This window comes from Leuciscus leuciscus (genome assembly GCF_965113295.1).
Source record: "Leuciscus leuciscus genome assembly, chromosome: 1".
Classification (NCBI taxonomy): Eukaryota; Metazoa; Chordata; class Actinopteri; order Cypriniformes; family Leuciscidae; genus Leuciscus; species Leuciscus leuciscus.
The window spans coordinates 14,730,290-14,754,425 of record NC_138725.1 but is presented as its reverse complement, the minus strand read 5'-3'; the positions used below and the strand labels follow the sequence as shown (position 1 = coordinate 14,754,425).

The 24,136-nt window shown below is 39.6% G+C and overlaps 2 protein-coding genes and 1 long non-coding RNA gene across 5 annotated transcripts in view; 2 read left to right on the top strand and 1 right to left on the bottom strand.

Annotated features, from left to right (window-relative positions):
• The window catches only part of LOC309499174 (uncharacterized protein), a 151,892-nt gene extending 151,167 nt beyond the window's left edge, over window positions 1-725 (top strand). For all 3 annotated transcript variants that reach the window (XM_082170326.1, XM_082170325.1, XM_082170328.1), the window contains one exon: window positions 535-725. The gene's annotated coding sequence lies outside the window, so the exon portion shown is untranslated. The remainder of the gene's footprint in view (window positions 1-534) is intronic.
• Window positions 605-15,870, top strand: LOC309499398 (uncharacterized protein). The gene is made up of 3 exons (XM_082170620.1): window positions 605-725; window positions 8,214-9,855; window positions 15,297-15,870. The coding sequence occupies exons 1-3, from the start codon at window positions 668-670 to the stop codon at window positions 15,313-15,315; spliced, it is 1,719 nt and encodes a 572-aa protein (XP_082026746.1). The 5' UTR covers window positions 605-667; the 3' UTR covers window positions 15,316-15,870.
• LOC309503418 overlaps window positions 9,720-24,136 on the bottom strand; it is a 177,274-nt gene continuing 162,857 nt past the window's right edge. The window contains exons 2-3 of the long non-coding RNA XR_014207635.1: window positions 15,276-15,359; window positions 9,720-9,832 (exon numbers count right to left, since the gene is read on the bottom strand). This is a non-coding gene — a long non-coding RNA (uncharacterized lncRNA). The remainder of the gene's footprint in view (window positions 9,833-15,275; window positions 15,360-24,136) is intronic.

Below are 24,136 nucleotides of genomic sequence, written 5' to 3'. Positions count from 1 at the left end.
TATCCTGACTCAAATAATGTGTTTCTAACAGCAAACACTCAGAATAAAGTGAGATGATCTGCTGATGATCCTGAATGGCTTGTTGAATGAGTGTTGATAGTCTGAGGCTCATCAATATTAACAGATCTGCTGAAAACACTCTTTATTTCATGACAATAGTTCCTGTTTTCACCTCATTTATTATGCTGATGTCTTCAGATCTCCTGTAAATTGACACTTAAAGCTCATTTCATTGGTGTCAACAGACTGTATTTGTTGCTCAAAAATATTGTCCATACTTTCACAGAATCTTTTTCTTTTTCTGATCATTGTTAATATTTGGAAGACATTATGATGTTTATATTCTTTATCATTTCTATTTTTTCTGTCTATATTGTGATGCAAAAAGCAGGAGAGTGTTCTGGTTAGCCATAACATAAGATATACATTTGCATCAGTTACTTTACTTCAGACAGACAGACATAAATTATGCTTAGATGTGATATTTAGTATAAAAACAAATTCATGAACTGATATTATTTTTTATTTTGTCAGATCAGCTCCTCCCACAGCAATTCCCCAATAAATGCTGTAAATTCCCATCAGCTACAAGTGAAGACGAGCATCAGAGCATCAGGAAGAGCTGAAATCTGCAAAGACTGAGTTTATTAAAGAGGACAGTGAGAACATGAGTGATCCAGAACCCTGCAGAATGAAACACACTGAAGATCCTGAAGAACAAAGAGGTTGGTGTTTATTCTTCATTCATTCATGATGCTGAAGAACATTCATGTTAGAAACATTCAAGCACTTCATCACTTTTAGATAAACAGTTCAACTATGAAATGGTACAGAATGTTTTTTGTTTGTTTTCAACAAATGGTCAGTAAAGGGAGGTTTGAGAATTTTGTATATTGATTGTCAACATCAGATCAAGCTAAATACTATTTTAACTGTTTTATTTTATATTTATTTTATATCTGGTTCCCAATTTGCAACAACATTACCAGAATTTTAGTCATTTTCAACATAGTTTACAAAATATATATTTTTAGGAATAGACTGTAAACACCAAGTTACTGATAAAGTTGTATTTGTCAAATATCATACAAGTTATTCATAGTTATAGAGCATTGGTTCCCAACAGGGGGGTCGCAGCCCACAAGGGGGCCTCAGCGAGCTCTGTGGGGGGTCGCGGCATATTTTGAAAAGTTTTGAGCAATTTGCATTAAATAAAAGTCCTTAACTTTTTTCTGTTCAAAATTTATATAATGAGCGAGTTCATCATGAATCCATTTTCCAAACCGTATTTTTGTCTTATCCTGAATCACTATGGTACACCTATAATAAGTGATTACATTGGGACTATTTTACCCTGGTTCGGATCGCTGCCGCTGCGGAGTAGCCCAGTACCTGCGTGACTCGTCATAGACGCACACAGAGAGAGAAGTAGTTCCGGCTACAATGTTCTTCCGAAAGACGCATTATTCTGTTAATAAACTCAAGTTTATTATCGCTCGCTATAGCGCCAAAAGCCTCAAAAATAAAGCCTCACATTGATAAAGCCTCACAAATAACATGCAAGTATTGAGGCCCCAGACAGAAGTCATTTAGTAATAGCCTATATTCATTCTTTTTTTACCTACACACAAGTGTGAATACTGATATTTTTGTTATTGCATTTAAAATAGGGCAAATGTATAGGCTACTCCTAGGCTTACATTTTTAAATTACAAAGGGCCTACTAATGTTTTTGTTATTGTATTTTCAATATTATAGGCTATTATTTGTGCATAAACATATCTGTTTATAGTAAACATACCGTTTGTTTGAAAACAACATATTTTGTCATCCTTGCTGCAAGCTTACAAGAGCGAAAATATCATTAAATGTGAAGGGGGGCCCTAAAATATTTTCTTGGGGAAAAAGGGGGTCTCAGACAAAAAAAGGTTGGGAACCACTGTTATAGAGATTCGTCTTACAGTAACTTTGGTAACAGGGTTGATGAATGCAGTCAATGCTACAGATTGTGTAAAAACTGAGACAATGGATTGAGATTATTTCCTGGTCTTCCCATCATGCAGTAGAAAGAGACCAGATGATCAGTTTTAAGTAGGACTTATTGCATGTCCTGCACAAGGTGAGTGTTATTTTAGAACGCATCACTTTAAATGCCGTGACGCGAAACCCCTAGTAAAAAAAGAACGCCGTCATGTTTACAACCGTGACAAGGAGCGCTCATCGGGATTAGATGTACGCCGGTCTGTTGTAGGGACATCGACTTTTCACACTAAACATGACGCGCGGAACAAAACGAGTTTTGATTGCCTGCTTGTATATCTATTTTACAAACTATAAATGTATTGTTTTGTACTTGTGTATTTAAATGTCTGAAACCTAAAATAAACTTTATGTGGTTGAAAACACTGAATAGTTTTGATATATGACAGTGCTGAGCGCGTCTGTCTCTAGCTCAGCGCCAGCCAACGCAGTTTTGAATTTGGAAGTTGATGATCATGCGATCTGAACGTTCTAATCACAGTGGTGTGAACGATCGTACGCATCGAATGGTTAACTAGCGATCACATACTGATTATGCTTCTTACGTCCATTTCGGAGAACCAAATGGCAAATATTTCAACCGACAGCTGACGAGCTGAGGCATTTAAGTGACACCGAAATCTGCGTTTTGATTCGGTCCGGTTACATACCGTTACCTGGGTACCGGTTCCATGTAAGTACCGGGTTTCGGGACCCAACCCTACCCATAGTCCATATTTCTGATGGGTGAAGTAAAAAAAATTAAAATAAATTGTGGTCCATCATCTCCTATAAAATATAAAAGAAAAGAACAATCTGTGCTCAATAGAGGCAGTGTATCTGGTGTATCACAAGATGTACCTCTTAAAGGTAGCTTCATTGTAATTTTAAGTTTTTTTTATTGTTTTTTTTTAAACACAAGTATGTCCACACTTTCACTAGTGAGGGTAGATCTTGTGGCAGTGACTACGTCACCTGCCGTTGTAAAAACCCTCTCACTTGGGACGGAGGTGGCAGGTACTGCCAGGTAGCGTTTGGCCAACTTGGCTAGATTTGGAAATATTGTTTCAATGGACTTCCACCAGCCAAGAGGGTCGGATTCCAAAGAAGTGCTTTCCTTGGCTATGTAGGCATATACCTCCTCCTTCCCCTTCTGCTTCAAATCAGGATGGTTCATCTGACCCGTTGCAAAGAGGGAGCCAAAGACTTGATTTCTTTGGAGGAGATGGGGAGGATGATGTCTCAGACTCTGGCATCTCTGGTAAGGAAGTAGCCTGTTAAGTTGATGGCCTGTCCTGTGTTGTCTCTGTGGTCTCAGTATGCAGTGTTATACAACAAAGACAATGATTGGGTTTTATCAGTGAACACTGTAACAACAATATATTCGGTTAAGACATGACAGAAGTGAGGAAAAATCAATCAAATAAAAAACAACCTTAGCATTCAAGTTTAATTAATTTATAAAGCACATTTAAAACAGCCACAAGACTGACCAAAGTGCTGTACAATACAACTAAATGCAGATCCTAAATATACACACTTTAATACACACAAATATAATATAATATAATATACACATTTAAAAAAAAAAAGTGTTAAAAAAAAATCAATACGCCAAAGAAAACAAATACGTTTTTAAAAGAGACTTACAAATTGTCAGGGAAGATGCATTAAATGCATACCTGCTCTGTTCTGCTCATAACTTCTGTGATGAGATCTTTAAAGACGTTCTGGTGACGGGCAGGATCCAAGTGAGGGAGCGATTTGAACCTGGGGTCCAATGCAGTGCATTTATTAAAGAAATCCTGGAGATCTGGGTCAATGTATCGGATTTGCATGTTCTCTCTGATGGCATTTTTCATTTCCCTGACGAGTGGTAGGATCATTGAAATCGACGGTGTTGACGATGAAAAAAAGTATTTTTTTCCTAATAATCTGACTGCCAGTGCTTTTTGTGCAGCTAAATTTAGGGTATAGGCAAAGCATGCTACATGCGGACCCAGCCCTGCTTCTCTGACGACATTAACAATGTTTTTTGCATTGTCTGTGGTCACTGAAATAGTTGTTCAGGTCTCTCTAGTTTCCACTCTGCCACGACCTCCTGTAGTTTCTCAGCTAGGTGAGTGGTTGTGTGCTGCTAATACAGGGGCCGCGTCTGTAGAACTGATGCTTTCATTTCCCACTCAGAGTCAATAAAATGAGCAGTCACCGTTAAATAGCTTTTGCCTCATGTACAGGATAGAGACAGAGCGCAACGCGTCATCATCTTCAGACCACGCCCACCAAGGGGGAAAACAGTCCAACGGTCTCCATTGACTTTGCATTGCGAGAGGCTGCCTCCTTGTCATTTCTTCATACCTGCAAACTTGTCGTTTTTCGGCGACAATCGCCGTTTTCTTGGTCAATTGGGTCATTTACGTGAATCGCGTAGAACCGGGGGGGGGGGGTATTGTTTCTCACAGTAAACTGCCATGCAGGCTAGAATTGCGAAACATTATTGGATAATTCTTATAATTTACATTTCTCTTTCCCAATCGGAATCTTAGCACTTTTTCCTCTTGGCCAATCGGAATCTTAGCACTTGCGTCATAATCTTGAAGCACACACACCATGACACACACAGCGTCAACAACAGCTGAGCTCGCCATTTGCCTGGCTACCGTGCGAGTCTAATGGAAACTCACGCATGAATTTTCCTGCATTGAACTTGTTTTAGCGCCCGCCAAAGTGAATTTTTGTCCCGCCAAAGTCTTATTTGATCGGTGAGTAATGTAGATGAACGGCTGCGTTTGTGACAGGGCGCATGTTTTAACTAAAAGAACGACCAGAGAGAGAGAGAGCCGGTCGCGCGCGCGCACTCTCTGTGTAAACGACTTCACCGTCTCCAAACTAGGCGCTGTGTTGCTCTCTCTCCCTCGCACATATTAATCAAAATAAATCGACACGGTGGTAAAAGGTCGGAAGACCAAAGTTTCGTGTGGAGCATTCGGAGATTTTTTTTCCCTGAATTATACTGCTGGGTGTGAATTGTGCTAAATAAGTTTCCTTATCTTCTCTGAAAAGCGTTCCGGACATTCAGCTGACATAAAACAACACTTTAATTAAACGAAATAAAACTATACAGTGATGAAATGTTTTCTATGTTGACAACTTGACACAAATCTTGGATGTCCATGTCCTAACTGCTGGGATAATCACACAACGCGCACGACACGTCCAATTCGCGAACTAATAATGACTCCTTTGAACCGATTCATTTTAATGAATCGTTAAAACAACTGATCTTTCCAACAGTGAACTCAGGAGACGTCTGAATCGGTGTATAACTAATCAGTAACACTTTACAATAAGGTTCTATTTATTACATACATTATATAAAAAGTACAGTTTGCTAACTCAAGCTTAAACTTTAAAATAAATAAAACCACTTTTTTTTAAAAAGCATTTAAAAAAAATTTCCACACAGTGCTATCAAGAATCGATAAGAGAATCGTTAAAGAATTGGATCGATAATCAGAATCGTCAGTGGCATTATTATTGTTAAAATCTTATCAAATCCCATCCCTATGTGAAGACAGTAAAATTATAATCAAACATTAAAGAACATACATGTTTTTTAATTTTTTTTTTTTAAGAGTAAAAAGATGCTAACATGAGGTCTTAATGTGTCACTGTCAGTCTTGTTACATCAGTGCAAAACTAGGGTATGCAGATTAATTATTATTATTATTATTATACATCATTCATCAGCATGCATTGATTAATCCCATGGCATGTATAAAAAAAAAAAAGTTACTGTCTTTTGTTAGAAGCAAGAAATGACAAGGAGGCAGCCTCTCGCAATGCAAAGTCAATGGAGACGGTTGGATTGTTTTCCCCCCGGGTGTGGGCGTGGCCTAAATACGCTCTGTCTCTATGGCATGTTGTAACGAGGTTCGAGTATGTACAGCAAATACTTGAAGCCAGGTTCCTCTATGAGTGAATACGGGCGCATTGAAGATGACATGTAAATTCCGATTGCTTCAGTGGGTTTTTTTTGCCCTATTTGTATGCGTGTCTAAAGGCTGGTTAAGCACTGTAGGGAGGAGAAGTTGGACAGTTTTTTTTTTTGTCTCGTTCTAGTGATTTGCACATCTGGGTGATGGCGTCGGATATGCGTTAGCATGTTAGATGTATTTCCACTCACATACCCAACAACTGCTGAACAACGCCGACACACAGTCCTCGTCTTATCCACCACTCTCTCGCCTGTACTACTGTAACTGACTGGGAAACCGAAGTTTTCCCAAACTTAAGATCTTAAAGAGGCCGGCGGATCCTCTAACTCTTGTGGGTCGCCACCACTCGCCATACTCACTGCTATCTCTGACTCACTCACTGGACTGTCGACCTGACAAAAAACTGCATAGTGTATTCATAGGCAGAGCTCGGCTGCAAAGGCGCCAATCAGAGCGGGGGCGGGGCTACAGATTAGCTGTCTCCAAAGAACCTGCGTATCTAACAGTAGTTCCACATTATATTCATTCATTTGCACGCAAGTTTTTATTTTATTTTCATACCGTGTATTCTCCGTGTAAATTCATGCACCGAACCGTGACGCCCGTACCATTTGTTCAATACGAATACATGTACCGTTCCACCCCTTATATATATATATATATATATATATACAGTACAGGCCAAAAGTTTGGACACACCTTGCGTTTCCTTTATTTTCATGACTATTTACATTGTAGATTCTCACTGAAGGCATCAAAACTATAAATGAACACGTGGAAAAATAACTGAAAACATGTCTTATATTCTAGTTTCTTCAAAGTAGCCACCCTTTGCTCTGATTACTGCTTTGCACACTCTTGGCATTCTCTTGATGAGCTTCAAGAGGTAGTCACCTGAAATGGTTTTCCAACAGTCTTGAAGAAGTTCCAAGAGATGCTTAGCACTTGTTGGCCCTTTTGCCTTCACTCTGCGGTCCAGCTCACCCCAAACCATCTCGATTGGGTTCAGGTCCGGTGACTGTGGAGGCCAGGTCATCTGGCGCAGCACTCCATCACTCTCCTTCTTGGTCAAATAGCCTTTACACAGCCTGGAGGTGTGTTTGGGGTCATTGTCCTGTTGAAAAATAAATGATGGTCCAACTAAACGCAAACCGGATGGGATGGCATGTCGCTGCATGATGCTGTGGTAGCCATGCTGGTTCAGTATGCCTTTAATTTTAAATAAATCCCCAACAGTGTCACCAGCAAAGCACCCCTACACCATCACACCTCCTCCATGCTTCACGGTGGGAACCAGGCATGTAGAATCCATCCGTTCACCTTTTCTGCGTCGCACAAAGACACGGCGGTTGGAACCAAAGATCTCAAATTTGGACTCATCAGACCAAAGCACAGATTTCCACTGGTCTAATGTCCATTCCTTGTGTTTCTTGGCCCAAACAAATCTCTTCTGCTTGTTGCCTCTACTTAGCAGTGGTGTCCTAGCAGCTATTTGACCATGAAGGCCTGATTCGCGCAGTCTCCTCTTAACAGTTGTTCTAGAGATGTGTCTGCTGCTAGAACTCTGTGTGGCATTCATCTGGTCTCTAATCTGAGCTGCTGTTAACTTGCAATTTCTGAGGCTGGTGACTCGGATAAACTTATCCTCATCAGCAGAGGTGACTGGTGGTGCCATAATTATGGCAGTATTCTCTATTCTTTAATGTTAATATTACATTAGGTAATTGTGTCGTTGTTCGATTAAAGTTGTAGTTCTCACTACAGAAATATTGGATATGTGCCTATAATTGTCACGGACTGGGTTGAAAGGAGCGAGGACTCAAGTGCAGAAAACAAATGGGTATTTATTAACTTAGACAACGATCCAGCACAGGACTGCAAACAGGGAGACTAAATAGGAAGCAAACAAAAGAGAGTAACGAGAAAGGCAGGTGGGGCAAATTAATCAATAATCAGTTAACAAGATGAGAGAGGGGGTAGATAATTGACAGGAGAACACATGGCACAAGAAAAAACATGACAAGCCATGTGCTCACAACAAACCAGACTATACCCAACGCATGACAGACCGGGAATGCCAGAGCTCTGTCACCAACCCAAGATGTAACCCAAACAGAAGTGACAGAACTCTGACAATAATGTTCAATAACTGGAAGATTTACCAAAAATGACTTTTTTTTTTTCCTTTTATTTCAGACCTGATGGAAGTGAAGGAGGAAAATGAAGAACTGAGTGAAGTGGAGGAGGAGAGTGAAGAACTGAGTGAAGTGGAGGAGGAAAATGAAGAACTGAGTGAAGTGAAGGAGGAACATGTTAAACCTGGGAAAAAACCTTTGAGTCGCTCAAAGACTAAAATGACATATTTAAAGAAAAGAGACAAGAAATCTTTCACCTGCTCTCATTGTGGAAAGAGTTTCGTAAATAAACAAAGTCTTGTGATTCACATGAGAATCCACACCGGAGAGAAGCCGTTCTCATGTGATCAATGCGGGAAGAGCTTTGCATACAAACAAAGTCTTGAGCTTCACATGAGTGTTCACACTGGAGAGAAGCCACATGCATGCCATCAATGTGGGAAGAGTTTCTTGCGATCATCTCTACTTAAGAAACACATGAGAGTTCACACTGGAGAGAAGCCGTTCACATGTGATCAGTGCGGGAAGAGGTTTCCATACAGAGAAGGTCTTATTGTTCACATGAGGAGACACACTGGAGAGAAGCTGTTCCCTTGTAATTGCTGTGAAAAGAGATTCTCAAGCAAACAACAACTAGAGGTTCACATGAGAGTTCATACTGGAGAGAAACCGTTCACATGCACTCAGTGTGGGAAGAGTTTCACACACAGAGAAAATCTTAAAGTTCACATGAGGATCCACACTGGAGAAAGACCGTTCACATGTGATCACTGCGGGAAGAGTTTCACACAATTGGTACAACTTAAAGGGCACAGGAATATCCACACCGGAGAGAAGCCGTACACATGTAATCAGTGCGGGAAAACGTTTATGTGGGCATTAGCCCTGAAGACACACCTGACGGTTCATACGAAGGAGAAGCCACATTCATGTTCGGTGTGTGGGAAGAGTTTTTCACTGCTGCCATATTTACATAGACATGAGAAAATTCACACTGGTGTGAGAGATCATGTGTGCTTTGAGTGTGGCAAGTCTTTTATTTCAGTGGCCTTTTTAAAACTGCACCAGAGAATCCACACTGGAGAAAAACCTTACAAGTGTTCACACTGTGACAAGAGATTCAGTCAGCCATCAACTCTGAAAAAACATGGGATGATCCACAGCGGAGAGAAGCCGCACACGTGTGATCAGTGTGGAAAGAGTTTCTCTGTTAAAGCTCAACTTAAGCTACACATGAGGATCCACACTGGAGAAAAACCTTACGAGTGTTCACACTGTGACAAGAGATTCAGTCTGTCAACAACTCTGAAAATACATGAGAGGATCCACACTGGAGAGAAACCTTACAAGTGTTCACACTGTGACAAGAGATTCAGTGTGTCAACAACTCTGAAAACACATGAGAGGATCCACACTGGAGAGAAGCCGCACATGTGTGAGCAGTGCGGGATGAGTTTCTCTGATAAACGCAACCTGGAGCAACACATTAAGATCCACACTGGAGAAAAACCTTACAAGTGTTCACTCTGTGACAAGAGATTTAATCAGTCATCAACTCTGAAAAAACATGAAAGGACCCACAGCAGAGAGAAGCCGCACACGTGTGATCAGTGCGGGACGAGTTTCTCTTTTAAAACTCACCTGAAGCTACACATGAAGATCCATGCAGTGGAGAAACCACTTAAACACAGTCTGAGATCACAGTAAGTAGTTCATCTTTTTGTACTGAGCAACAAAGTAGTTTCCTTACAGCCACAGTGAGCGTTAGGACATTTTGTTGTGTTGATTGGTATCTGCTTGGAAATATTTTCATTATTATAAAAAAGTATCTCATTATAAGGTGCAAGCAGGGCCTCAAACTAACTTTTTGTCACACCTGCCAATGGCCGGTGACTTAAAAAAATGTACAGGCCAAATAATCTTTTACCAGCCATGACACAATAACAGGTAGTTATGATACCAATTTTTTTTTTTTTTCATAATCCTCTATTCTAATGTGATGCCTTAGCTAAAACTACTAGCTTAACTTATATAAATGTAATAGCCTACATCTTAAAAGACTAGTAAACAGTCAGTATTAAAATAAGAAAAAAAATCAAATTATAAGCAAAAGTACAAATAAATGCAATGCAACAAAGTTACAAATTAAATAAAGGGGTGGTATAATGCCCTTTTCACAAGATGTAAAATAAGTCTTTGATGTCCCCAGAGTGTGTATGTGAAGCTTTAGCTCAAAATACCCCATAGATCCTTTTATATAGTATGTTCAAAAAATCAAATAATTTTTGAGGGTGAGCAAAAACACACCGTCTTTGTGTCTGTCCCTTTAAATGCAAATGAGGAGCTTCAACAGCTTGTGTCCTTTTACCTCACACAGACATGCATTGAAAATTTCTAAAACTTTTAGCCTTTCCACCCATTAAATGGCAATTATTACAGTGGTCCCAGTGTGGTTTCAGTGTGGTTTCAAAGAGTTATTTACTCCCCCTTCAAACAAGTGTGGACACAGGAATTGTTCACAGGGAAAAAGTTAACTTATCAGTTCAGTTGTGAAGTTGATACCAATTTCCCCAGTTCCCCACAGAGAATTTCTCCCCTTCTGCCCATGAGGCTATAATGAAGGGCAGAGAGCAAAAAAAAAACGAAACTGTCTAGATCAAAGCTGCAGTTCCCAGCTTTGCTGCTAGATGGCGCCGCCGCATCACAAGTGATATGCACAGTACAACCCTGGGTTTTATCTGTTACAATCAGGGGTTATAATCTGCAATTTGCTGTACAACCTCCAATTTTCAGTGTTGTGTTGAAGTCAAGAGCAGAAGGGGAATCATCTCAGATTGTAGAGGAACAAACTGCCTCTTTGTTGAGCAAGAGAGAAAGATGGATTGTGCTGCCGGAGGTCAGCTATCACAGCTTTTACTCCTTGTACTTTGCCATTACCAAGAGAGGGGGAGGTCTCTGTTCCGGTCTGGATTTGCAGAACCTCAACAGGCACCTCTGAAAGTACAAATTCAAAATGCCTTTATTTAAAAGTCTTTGTCATTTTATTCGTCCCAAAGACTAGAGTTTATCAGTCGATCTGAAAGATAAATATTTTCACATAAGCATCTACCCTGCACACAGAAAATTCCTCAGGTTTGCCTGTTAGGATGCAGCCTACGAGTCTTTGACAGTTCCTTTCGGGCTCTCATTAACCCTGAAAGCAAATGTGTCGAAGCAGCTCTGACACCCCTGAGAAAAGGGTCTCAGAGAGTCAGCTTATTTGGAGGAGCGACTCCTCAGTGCTCCGTCACAGCAGCAGGCAGATATATGCAGAAGTGTTCATGTCTCATCTGGAGAGCTTAGGCTTCAGGATACATGAGATTATCTACCTGGGTCTCAGACTGTCCTGTATCAAGCATTTCTGGCAGAGGAGCGCATCAGGTCAATTCACGGCTGTCTGTCCCTTTTTCAGAAAGGGAACAGTGTCACATTCAGTCTATGTAGTCTAGAGCTGATGGCTCTAGATGGCAGTTTCTGTCCAGCACTGGGTAGCGGCACATCGCTGGTGCCATCACTCTGCATGTGCGCTCTCCGTCACTGGAGAGAATGTTCTTTTCTCGAGTCAGAAACTCTGCGGAGGGCACTTTAAAAAAAGTGGCGATGACTGATGCGTCGCTCACAGGTTGGGGTGCGAGGGCAAATGGCCAGTCTCGCTTCAGAACTCACACAAACTTCCTAGAACGGTTAACAGTGTTTCTGGCATTGAAACATTCGGTGCAGTTCCTAAGAAACCAACATTTTGATCAGATCAGACAACACAAGGGCAGTGTCATACATAAATCGCCAGAGGGCACACACTCCCCTCAGCTTTACAGGCTTGCACTATAACTAATTGTGTGGGGCATAGGCTTGGGCGGTATTCGAATTTTGATACCGTCAAACCTCCTCCCTATTTTACCGGGGTATACGGTATTACCGTGACTAATTAAAAATTATGACATAATGGGCTCAGACGGCGTCACCAAACTGTTGGCTTGTGCCTACACCGTTCAGAAACTGAATGCCAGATCGGGCAAAAAATAAATAAAAAATCAAGCCCAACCCCTGCACGTTGTGTCTGAGTCAGGCCGACGGCATTAACTGTTATTATGAGCCGGAGCCCACCATTATTCAACATAATATCTGTGTGCGTGCAACAAGCAAAAAGTGCCTCTGTAATCCGGTGACACGTGTCCATTGATTTTTATTAATACAACTTTTCTGCAAAGATGGAAGTTGACGATCGCCATCTCTGTAGTGAATGCGCCTATAGAGAGAAATGCACATCATTACACAATCAGAGAGTGGCCTTTTTTTTTTTCGTTTTGAATTGTTTCGTTTAAAGAAATTGACGATCGGCATCTGAACGCTATAGAGAGACATGCACATCATGGATTACAGAGAGTACGTTAGGCTAGTCTATTTATTTTCGTTTTGAATGGTTTCGTTTAATGAAATTGACGATCGCATCTCCGTATGAACGCGCCTAGAGAGAAATGCACATCATGGATTACTTAGCCTAATCAGTGAGTAGCCTATTTCTTTGGTTTTGAATTGTTTCATTTAAATAAATTTCAAGCTTTATTTATATATATTTGCCATGTCTGTGAGGCATAGCCTACACTGAGTTTCGGTTAATTTATGAGATTTCAATGCAAGTGACCGCGGCATGCCCATCATGTCATGATTATCCAGGCAATTGGTTGATGAAAAATGTATTAAAATTAAGAAACAATATATACAAAACGAAATTCGTTTTAAAGAGGCCTTTTACAAAACGAAATTTATTGAAGTGGTCAAATCGTCTGACTCCCGATGCATCCCATCTTATTTGTGCCGTTCACTTTTCATAATCAACAAAGATGGAAAAAATAACATTATAATATTTTAACAAATACGAAACTTAATGCGCTTATTTAATGAACTCGAGAACAAAATGCATCCTGGCAGCAGTGAGTGGGCGGTTGTTTCGGAGATGCGACATTAGGTTAGAGGTGTTTACATCTCTTGTATTTTCCGCCTCTCCCTTCTCATGCGGTTGGAACCAGAAATATTGCCAAACTGCAACCACACATAAGCAGTTTTTAGGCAATAAATAAATTATATATATTATAGGCTATATAAGTGCCGGTAATGACGGTATTGAAACTGATACCGGTGCTATTTTAAGATCCCGCGGTATCCGATATTACCGTAATACCGCCCAACCCTAGTGGGGCATGACTCATTTCCAGTCATTAAAGGGCAACGCATGTCTCGGGAATAATGAATGTAGGGACTGATCTCCTATCCAGAGGAAATCCTCTCTATGGAGAATGGACTCTCCACCCTCAGGTAGAAAGCCAGTTGTGGGACAGGTTCGCCTGAGCTGCTGTAGATTTCTTCACCTTGAAAAAAATCGCTTATTGCCCCCTATTCTTCTCTCTGGGGAGAGAAGGTGTGCCTTTGCTCTGAAACTGCCAACTTTAAGAGAGTACGGACACTCAGTAACACTGATCGCTGGCTGATGGAGATAATACAACTCCTGTGCAACCAGCCTTTGCCTCTACTGTTGTGCTGCGATGACCTCTCTCAAGTGCACAGGGATGTTTTTCATCCAGCCCTGGACAAAGTGGCTTTCCGGGGATTGCCCATGAAAGGTTAAACTTAAGTGTTACAGGTTTACGCGTTGAAGCTGCTCTAGCATTCTGAATTTTTCAAACACCCTCAGAGCTTATGAATGTATTGAGCAACTGTGTGCACAGACGCATTGTTCCCTTTCTCTGTTCCTAACATCCACATGTGTCATGCTTCCTGCAGGAGCTTTTAGATAAGGGCAGATCCTTTTCTTTTCTAAAGGCATATTTTGCTGCGATTTCTGCTTGCTATGTGGAGACAGAAACGCTATAGCTCAACACATGCTCGTCTGCATGTTTATGAGAGGTGCGTGGCATCTGAGCAAGGTTTTTAAGCCATTGACTCGATTGTGGGATCTGTCTGTGGTCCTCAGCCCCTTTTGATCCTATAGGTAGTATTGATTTAAAGCTCCTTTCGCTAAAGACTGCTTTATTATTGGCTCTTTCAACTGTGAAGCTGGGTAAGTGAACGTTATGCTTCGTTGGTTCACACGCTAAGCGCTACCAATCATAACACATTGGGCCAGCTAACCAATCACAGCACATTTCGTCTTTTCGAAGGAAATACTTGTTGAAGCATTCAACCAGACTAGGGACAGCGAAAAATAAAGTTTTTGGAAAATTTTTTTTTTTAACAATCAAGCATGAAAGCATATTCTAGTACACCCCAAAAACAAAATTAAGACTTCATAAAAGGGCATAATAGGACCCCTTTAATATTTGATTAATTATTTTGACAGTTGATATGAATTTGACCAAGGAAAGGCCTAAAGTGCAGGTGAACTGGGGAGTCTGAAAGTCACACACTAAACACATTTTGTGTAGAAAAAGTGGAGACATTCTTGCTGGGCTGGAATATTCACCCACTAATGAAGCAATGCTTCTTCCTTCAGAGAATATTTCTGCTATTTTCTTCGGTCTTTAAAGAAATGTGCTGACCAATAAAATATCAACTTTGAGCTGCTGCAAAATACACATTTAAGAGCATTTGATGGCACTAGTGAAACCAGCATTAAGCATTAAAATTACTTTAAATGAAAAATTAGCATTTTCTGAACACTTTGAACGATGCGAGTAATCCATGATTAGTCAATTTTTTTTATTTTTTTTTTATGACATTTACATTTATTGCTTTGGCAGACATTTTTACGACGGCTGAAAGTTTGCATGTATCACCCTCTATTGAACAGGTGTGAATTTGCTTTTCCTTCAGTCCAACACACATTTGTGTATGGTTTGGTGTGAAAAGATGGTCTGTCAACAAATTCTCACATTTTTGCCTAGAGGCCAATTAGCTTGTGTCGTGAAAATAGTTTCATGACCAAACTAGTGATTTATAACACAAATCATCTTCATGACATTAAAATAGATCATAATCATGCACAGCAATTGTTGACCAGATTTAATGGGATGCAAATGACTATTGAACTCTAATCTTGACTTTAGGCTTCACTTTTCATTTCACGTTTGTCTCTCATTTGAAATCTCACTTGATTTAATGTTTCTTTAAGATCTGATGGACGTGAATGAGAAAGGAAAAACAGAAGCTAAAAATGCTGTCTGCAAATCAAAATCTGTAAATCAAGTCTGAAGATTCACATGAGAGTTCACACTGGGAAGAAGCGGCTCAGGCTTTCGCTCTGAAATCACATCTGCTTCTTATTCTGAAGAAAGACCATTGCTGGAAGTCCTTTACTACAGAAGAAGATAAACTGAAAAAAGTGCCAGAAAATTCACACTGGAAAAAAAACAAACATTTCAAGGCTAAGTTCAGGAGCTGAAGAAGAGGCCATAACACTTTTAAGAGAGACATGAATCGGATAATAATTTAACTAATTCTTCTTTTTTTTTTTCTTTTTTTTTTTTTTTAGAACATCTAGTTTCTCTTCTTCTACTCTTCCATGCAAATGCAAGATATACTTTCATGTATCTTTGAAACTGGACACTTTCCTTCTCTTCTTCTCTTGAGATGCTTTGGCTCAGTCAGTAAAGAGAGAGATCGGTCTCATTCACTTTCACTTTTACTTAATGTTTGTATTTACTTAATGTAATTATTGATTAAACTCTTTACTCATTTTATCAACATCTCATTGTTATTGTCCGTTTTTATTTTATGCTGATTCTGCTTGAATCAGGAATAATTGTAGTTCTGAAAGCCATGAAATATTATTTGCTTTTAGATCTCTCCATGTTGTTAATTTCTCATTAGAAAATGTAAATGGCTAATAAGTTATATTTCACTGCACACATGACTGACATTGAATGAGATTGCTGTCTGTCTATATTATTAAGTTTCACCCTTGATATCCAGTATCATACATACATTTCAAAGAGTTTGTTCTAGTCAGTTTGATGTTTCATTCACATCATGAGGCTTCATGAAGTCAGAACATTTACTATGAACTTTAAACAACACACAGTATTCACAAAATAAACTGAAATGATTTATGTCTCTATCTCACCACTGCTTTACTCAACCAGCAGAAAGAGAACAGCTGGAATACAGAGAAGCGGTGTGTAATCCTTATTTTTTGTCTGTGATTATGTTGATGTTTATAGACATTTTCATTGACATTGTGAACAGTATTTGGCGATTTTTTTGATTATCTATCATTGCAAACATCTATGAGCCACAAATCACGAGATGACAGTGATGTCATACAACTCTTACCGGATACCGGGCCAGAAAAGAAAATTAGATGAACTTGGCCGAAAACTGAAAACAAAAATGAGTTTATTGAGTTAATTGTATTAATATAACACTATCATTATGTTGAGCTAATAGGCTGATTTTACTTTTTAAAGGTCCCATTGCATGAAAATTTCACTTTATGAGGTTTTCTAACCTTAATATGAGTTTCCCTAGCCTGCCTATGGTCCCCCAGTGGCCAGACATTTTGATGGGTGTAAACCAAGCCCTGGGTATTTTTGAGAAAATGAAATCTCAGACGGGCGAATCTAGAAATCTTCCCCTTATGTCGTCATAAGGGGAAAGGGTTACCTCCCCTTTCTCTTCTTTGCCTGCAAAAAGAATTTGGCCCGCCCATGAGAAAATGAGCTGCGCGAGCGCGATATGGTTTTTCCTCGAGACTTCATGGCTTGCAAACGAGCGTAGCATGGCAGTTGCTCAGTGTTTGGATGTAAAAATGAACACAAAGGTATTTTTTTGGTTCCTTCATCCGAACCTCTGATGAACCAGTGGGTTATGTGAATTTCTGATGTGTAATTGTTCAAGTTCAGACAGATAATATTTCTCTCAAAGTCGTTCAATAGTGTTTATGCATCAGTAAATCAAGCCCGTGACTAAACAATCAACTTCACATCTTACTTAAACTGTGATTTTATACAGAAAGCGATCAAATAACAATCCCTATCCAATCGCCCAAGCTGTCAATCACACAGCGCAAGTTTATCTGGACACTTGCCAAAACTCATGAAATCAATGACGCTTTTACACTGCACACCGAAGCTCTTACTGTACTTACCTCATGTTTGCATTGGTGAAATCATTAGTGAGAGTGCAGAAACTGCGTTGCAATGATAAGATCTTCATTCACGTGATCAACAGGCTGTCATCTGCTCAATGCTCATCACTGCACCCTTTTATGTAAAGGGAGTAGATCTAAATACTTAAAAAAACTTCTCACGATTTGTTAATCCCGATAGCTGTAATAGTAAAAACGTATAATAGCTGTAATAGTAAAAGTATTCGAGAGAGTTCCACATGTAATGCTAGATATTTCAAATGCAAGCATGTCAGCCAATCACAGCAGTGGGCGTTTACACTGAAGTCTCACACAGACATGCCCCTTCAAACAGCGTTCAAATCAGAGGCTAAAATTAGGCTTATCAAATTATAACAAGTTTTGATCTAAAAAACATACTAACATTATAAGGGCACCCCAGGAAACATTCTAAAATAATAAAATAATCCATGCAATGGGACCTTTAATTATTTCATGAAAATAAAGTTTATAATCAACTAATTAATATGTATTTAAGCCACAAAGGTGAGGTGACCAAGATCGCATGTATTTCCTTTAGCATATATACTGTACTTCATGCCATTAACCCTCTGGGGACTAAGCCCTTTTTGGTCCGTTTTCTCTATTTTTACATTTGGGCTTATAAACCATGTAATGGAGATGGGAACACCATGTGTTTGGTATCTATGGATTCAGAAGACCCTAAGCTAACATAAGAATGCATGTAATGTGTTTATAAAGGAAGTATGAGTAAAAAATGTAAAATAAACTAGAGAATTTCAAAAACTAAAATTTTATTTGAGTAATTTATTACTGAAAAATCGCACCTTACACAACAATAGTGAACAGTATTTGAACAAAATATATATTTGTCAAACCCTTTACTTGACAGACATTTGTAATTGTTCAATCAAAAGTGTAAAGAACAATGAAATAATTAACTTTATATACAAACAGTCCCAGGCGTTTTTTCTCAGGCATGCCAGTGATTCGAATTTCTCCTTGTCACTTTCCAGTAACTGTTAATTGTTCCAGAGCTTGTTCTGAGGTAAATCTTTTACTGCTTGCCATCATAAAAGTGCTAAAACAATAAAATAATAATGCTATAATTGCTAATATACTATATATATAAACATTATATAATCGTTCTGTCTCTCTCATATAAATTTGTGTGTGTAATTCTACGCTCCGTTCGCTCTCTGTCTCCTTCTCCACTCGCTGTTTGCGTCATATCACTTACTATAGTACCACCCCTTGCAAGGCTACAGAGTCCTCTGATTAGCTAGAATACGTCATGGTAACCTTCCTCTGATTGGGCAAGAAAAATATTCCTCCCAGCGGCAATTTTTCCATTGGTCTTTGCGCGTGGAATATTCCTAACAACATCGATTTCATTGGCCTTATACGCAGTGGTATTGCGCAACAAGGATGTGTGTATACCATATACATGACCATATACCACTGTTTTCAGCGGAGTCTGAGGAAGACGGCAAAAAAGACCGCATCTCTCTATCATTAATAGTTTTTAAGATAATTACACATTTGTAAAAGTATGCCATTTTTGGCGGTACCGCCCAATCCGTCCCCAGAGGGTTAAACAAACAAAATAGAACCTAACCATCAGCAGAATGAGGCAAAAGGAGAAAACAAAAGTTGCTATTTCTTCGTCAAAGCAGAAACAGATTATTTTAAGATTACGCTACGTTCGCTTGCCACTTCCACTGCTTGCTTTTGCAGGACCATGAGATCTAACAACTGCCTCCTCTGCTCAGTGACGTACTGCTCAATCCACTCGGGTGCTTCAGACTGTGCCTTCTCTTTTTGCCATGTTCTGCTTATGGCTTAGGTTGTGAAGATGAAGGTTGTGAAGATGATGGTCCTGGGCCAACTGGATCTGATGAAGATCCTGAGTGGAAAGAAAGTTTAAAATTGGTGGCCTCAAAACGGTAATGATCAAGGCAGCAAACATCACTTTCCTCTGACAAATACATTTTGCGGTTCTGCATCTACTGTAAATTAGAGTCATGTGCCAACAAATCTACTTTAAACATCCAGTTAACCCAGCTTCTAATTACCTGAGCCACACAATAGACATCCTTCAAATAAAGCTGTTAGCAACATGTATCCAACATGGATGCTAATGTTTTTATGACATCACTGAGTGATTGAATTAAAACGTTCTAATAAGATCCAATAATGCATACGATTTTTATAAAAGCATGAATATAACATTTTCTGATTAAACTGCACTCAACTCATCTGATGTGCTAATTAATGTTGATGTGGCCCTAACCAGCAAAAGATGACACGGTCAGGACCGGCTCCTCACTGGGATCATCAGCCAGGAGGTCCTCCATTGATGAGAAAAAGACCCAGCTGCAGAACCCACTCGCAGTCGTCTTCTTACTGTCCACTATTGTTTTGTATCTAATAATAGAAACCCAGAAATAGCAAATGTATGTTTGCTATATTTTACTATCTATAACACACATTTAAACCGATAAGTCAGTGCTGCAGGAGCCGAAGGCAAATTCAGTGGTGCAGGAGCTGGAGGTAAATTCTGTGGTGCAGGAGCCGGAGGCAAATTCTGTGGTGCGGGAGCCGGAGGCAAATGCAGCGGTGCAGGAGCCGGGGGCAAATACTGTGGTGCGGGAGCCGGAGGTAAATTCTGTGGTGCGGGAGCCGGAGGCAAATTCTGTGGTGCAAGAGCTGGAGGCAAATTCAATTCTGTCTTTGCCCCCAAGTCTGTCAAGCTCAGTTGGAAGTCCAGACCAGTTAGGCCAGTTCCTGTGTCCAATGGTGCTTCCAATCAAGTTCCCATTTCTCCCATCCCACCCTCTGTGTTTCATGGTTATGGTTCCCCTAAGCCCGCACCTCCTTGGTCAGCCTTGAACTTTTTGCCCGGTTCAAGGAGTTCAATGAAGTTGGCAATTCACATATTCAAACTCCCAAATCAATAACTCATAAAACACAAATTACAGTTATTTACAATCACCGTAACATAGACAATGAGCTACAACCTAAATTTCCTAAAAACGAGCTTTAAAATATAAATCGATCTCTATGAGCAGGCGATTGAGAGACTCTGAAGGCACCGTCTGCAAAGTGCAATATAACCCAAAAAAATGTAAATAGTCATTCATTTCAATATGACACACTAGAGTGTCTACGTCACCTGGCTTCTTCAGTTGGGTGCTGTTGTGGTTTCAATCTTTTTGGGAAATCACTTCTCAGAGATCTTTGATTCCAGAAATATTAGATTTTATTTCACAAACAAAGCCGAACAGGTCCTGCAGAAAGGCGCTCCAGCTCAGTGGCAGCTTCTCACATATATACCTACACCCCTTCCAAAAATGGTAATACATTCTATAGATATTGAGAAATATTTTGTACCATGTGACATTACTGAAATAGAATTCTCTGTTGCATCAACATTCTGGCCCTTCAGGCTTTCAAAGTCAAACCCAAAGGAAATAATATTGTACAAATATATAGCTAAATTACTTATTTTCGAAATAATAAAATCTTCAACAGTGCACCCCCGTGATGCTTTGGAGGCCGATCGTGCCGTCTCTTCCCTCATTGAATTTCAGCGTCGAGTTTTCTGAGGTGAGGAGAGCAGTTCACAGTATTTCTCATATTTACACAACCATCACACACACTTTATACAGTTTGATTAAGCGACAGAATCATTTCTGTATTGTTTTCATCGATCACAGCGATACTTGTGCGTCTTTTCTGGCGTCTTCCTTCTGAAATAAACATTTAGTGCAGCAGCAGCGAGCATGAGGAGAATATGTTGAGTTCATTCAGACCTGAGCGATTTTATGTTCGTTTGTGTGATTGTCTCGATGTTTGTGTGATTGTCTCGATGTTTGGAGTGAGAACTGTTACTGAATGTCAAGTCAAATTTTTAGATCTGTGAGGAGAATTGATAGGAATCGATCCCAAGTGTTGCTGTTGCCATTTTCATGTTTACCTTTATTTCTTTGTCGACATTTATCTTTGGCAGATTACTGTATGAGTAACGAACGAGGGAAATCTCAAATCTTTACATTCATGTTTGACACGGGAAACAATACATTTTCTTTTATTTTTAAGAGTATTATAATCATTGTCTGTTTCTGTACATACAAATCTGTAACATGTTAATGATTGAATTACTTTATTGCAATTAACAGTTATTATAAAGTCGAATTTAAATTCACATATTATGGTGTTGTAGTTATTTGCCTGTAGAGGTTCACAAAGATAGGTTATTTATTTAATTATTTTGTTCTATTATTGATGATTTATCCATGTTAGACTATATTGTGAGCAATAACAGTAATGTCTTTCAATAGGGCAGTTTTACAGGCTTTTATCATGTATCCTGACTCAGATAATGTGTTTCTAACAGCAAACACTCAGAATACAGTGAGATGATCTGCTGATGATCCTGAATGGCTTGTTGAATGAGTGTTGATAGTCTGAGGCTCATCAATGTTAACAGATCTGCTGAAAACACTCTTTATTTCATGACAATAGTTCCTGTTTTCACCTCATTTATTATGCTGATGTCTTCAGATCTCCTGTAAATTGACACTTAACCCTCTGAGGTCGAGAAACGCGCCGACGCGTTTTGCTGGATTTTTTTTACATAGCAGCAACATAAACTTAAATTACTCCGTCATTTATGGTTATACAGAAAAAAGAAATATAAAAAAAGAATCTGTGATATTTCTACTTTTGTATGTGTCCACTTACAATCAAATCAAAACACTGTGCTTTTGTAAAATAAAGAAAATAAACAGGGTGTGCGTTCTGCCTCTCCGTCGCGGTGAACTTTTTTTTCTTGAGCACGTCTATAAACTGAAACAAAACTCAGCGAATACTTCTCACACATTTATGACTTATGAGGCATATACCTTTATACACATTTAAGTGTGTACTTTTAAATGATCGGATTCAAACTGAAAACAAATATTCTCTGTTTAAGTAATTTGTATAAAACCAACAGGATGTCCAGTATCTCAAACGCTTGCTAATTACTTTTAATTCGACACGCCCACTCGCGCAAAAGAGATTCACATGCAAATCTCCACATGGAACGCGAACGCCCTCGTTACCTCAAACACAAAACACCAAAACACTTCACAAGTCTCTGCTTTTCGTCGAGTTTGGAAGATCACGTCTGAGCTTACATTGGATTTACCTAAGAAGAAGAAGAACGCGATTTGAAGACAAGAAAGATGTAAGGTAAGAAATTCGTACTTATTAGTTTATGGTATTGTTGCATAAACTTCACATTGCAGTTGAACTGTTGCTAGATATATGGTGAATATTATACTATTTAGACCCGTGTTTACTGTTAAATACTGTTTGTGGATATCTGCTCAAACATATGTATAACCATAATGTTTAATATTTTGGAGCGCGATGGCGTTTGAATGTATCATATTTTGGAGCGCGCTGTGGGTTTGAATGTATCATATTTTGGAGCGCGCTGTGCGTTTGAATTAGGGATGGGCATTCGATTAAATTTTATTAGTCGATCGTCGGGAGAATTAACGATCGACTATCGATTAATCATTAATATTTTTATATTGAAATTTATTATTTCTTTAACTTTTTATAAATTAAAAATGCAATGAAAATACAAAAATACAGTTTGTTTGTCCTCGATGAGATCTTTATTACAAGAAGATCAACTTGTGGCAGTGAAACTGGACGTTCGGTAGACTTGAAGATTCCTGCGGTGCTCTAAACCAGCGGAACCTGCAGCTGCGAGCACCCATGGCCACTTCATCCGTTTTCTGTGATCGGATAGCTATCCGGTCGTGAAAAGACCAAATCTAAATGCCCTCCGAAACGCATTCGAGACGGATTTAAATCCGATCGCTCAAACCACTTTATACTTTATATCTGAGACGCATTCCAGACGAAACTGGACAAGAGTAAATGCATCTGGTTGTTGAAACCACATATGTAAATTTGACTTATCCCAAAAATGATAAGAAATAAACGTGTGAGAGCGTGTTATAGGCTATATGTCATGTTATATCCAGATATGACGACGCTACTTCAACACGCATCACCACAGATGAGCATCTATTCATCAAGCTAACGTGCAAACTATCGCAAATCAAAGTGAAAGTCATTCATCAACACACAATCATCTTCATTAAAAGTAAAGAACCGAAATGATCTTACCAGGGCTGTTGCCGCAATATCTTGTTGCGGTCTTTGATTTAGAAATTTTCGCTGATGATCAATAAAATGCAGCTCATATCAGTTGCATTCGATGACGTGCAACAATTTAAATATGCATATAGCGCGGGAATTCAAGATCGGATTTATATCCGTTTTGCAAAAACACATTTATGTGACCAGGTGTAAATGGAATCGTTTTGATAAATCAGATAGCTATCCGATCTGAGAAAACGCATGAAGTTCCCATAGAACTTCTGCACCAGTCTACTGATTTCTGTTGAGAAAGATAAGCATGTTGACATGATCTGGGATCAGACGCGACCGCAACCTGGTGACAGCCAGTCCAGCCGCCGAAAACACCCGCTCTGAGCAGCCCGGTCTCACCCCAAAACGTCATATACTGACGCGTCTTGACCATGCGTCAACATACGACGAAAAGGGTACCCCTTTAACGTCAATATGAGACGCAGACAGAAGCGCACCAGCAGCGCCTCCTAGCGGTACCCTAACGCATACCTAAACCTACCCATAACCCGAATCGTCACACATGGACGTTATGGGGGTACCCTTTTCGTCGTATGTTGACGCATGGTCAAGACGCGTCAGTATATGACGTTTTGGGGTGAGACTGTCAAGCCGGGGCAGCCGGGGACTGACGTTGCCGGGATGCACAG

Coding starts and splice junctions, on each gene's coding strand:
- LOC309499398 (XM_082170620.1), top strand. CDS start 668: ATGAGTGATCCAGAACCCTGCAGAATGAAACACACTGAAGATCCTGAA. Junction 726..8,213: donor AGATCCTGAAGAACAAAGAG/GTTGGTGTTTAT, acceptor CTTTTATTTCAG/ACCTGATGGAAGTGAAGGAG.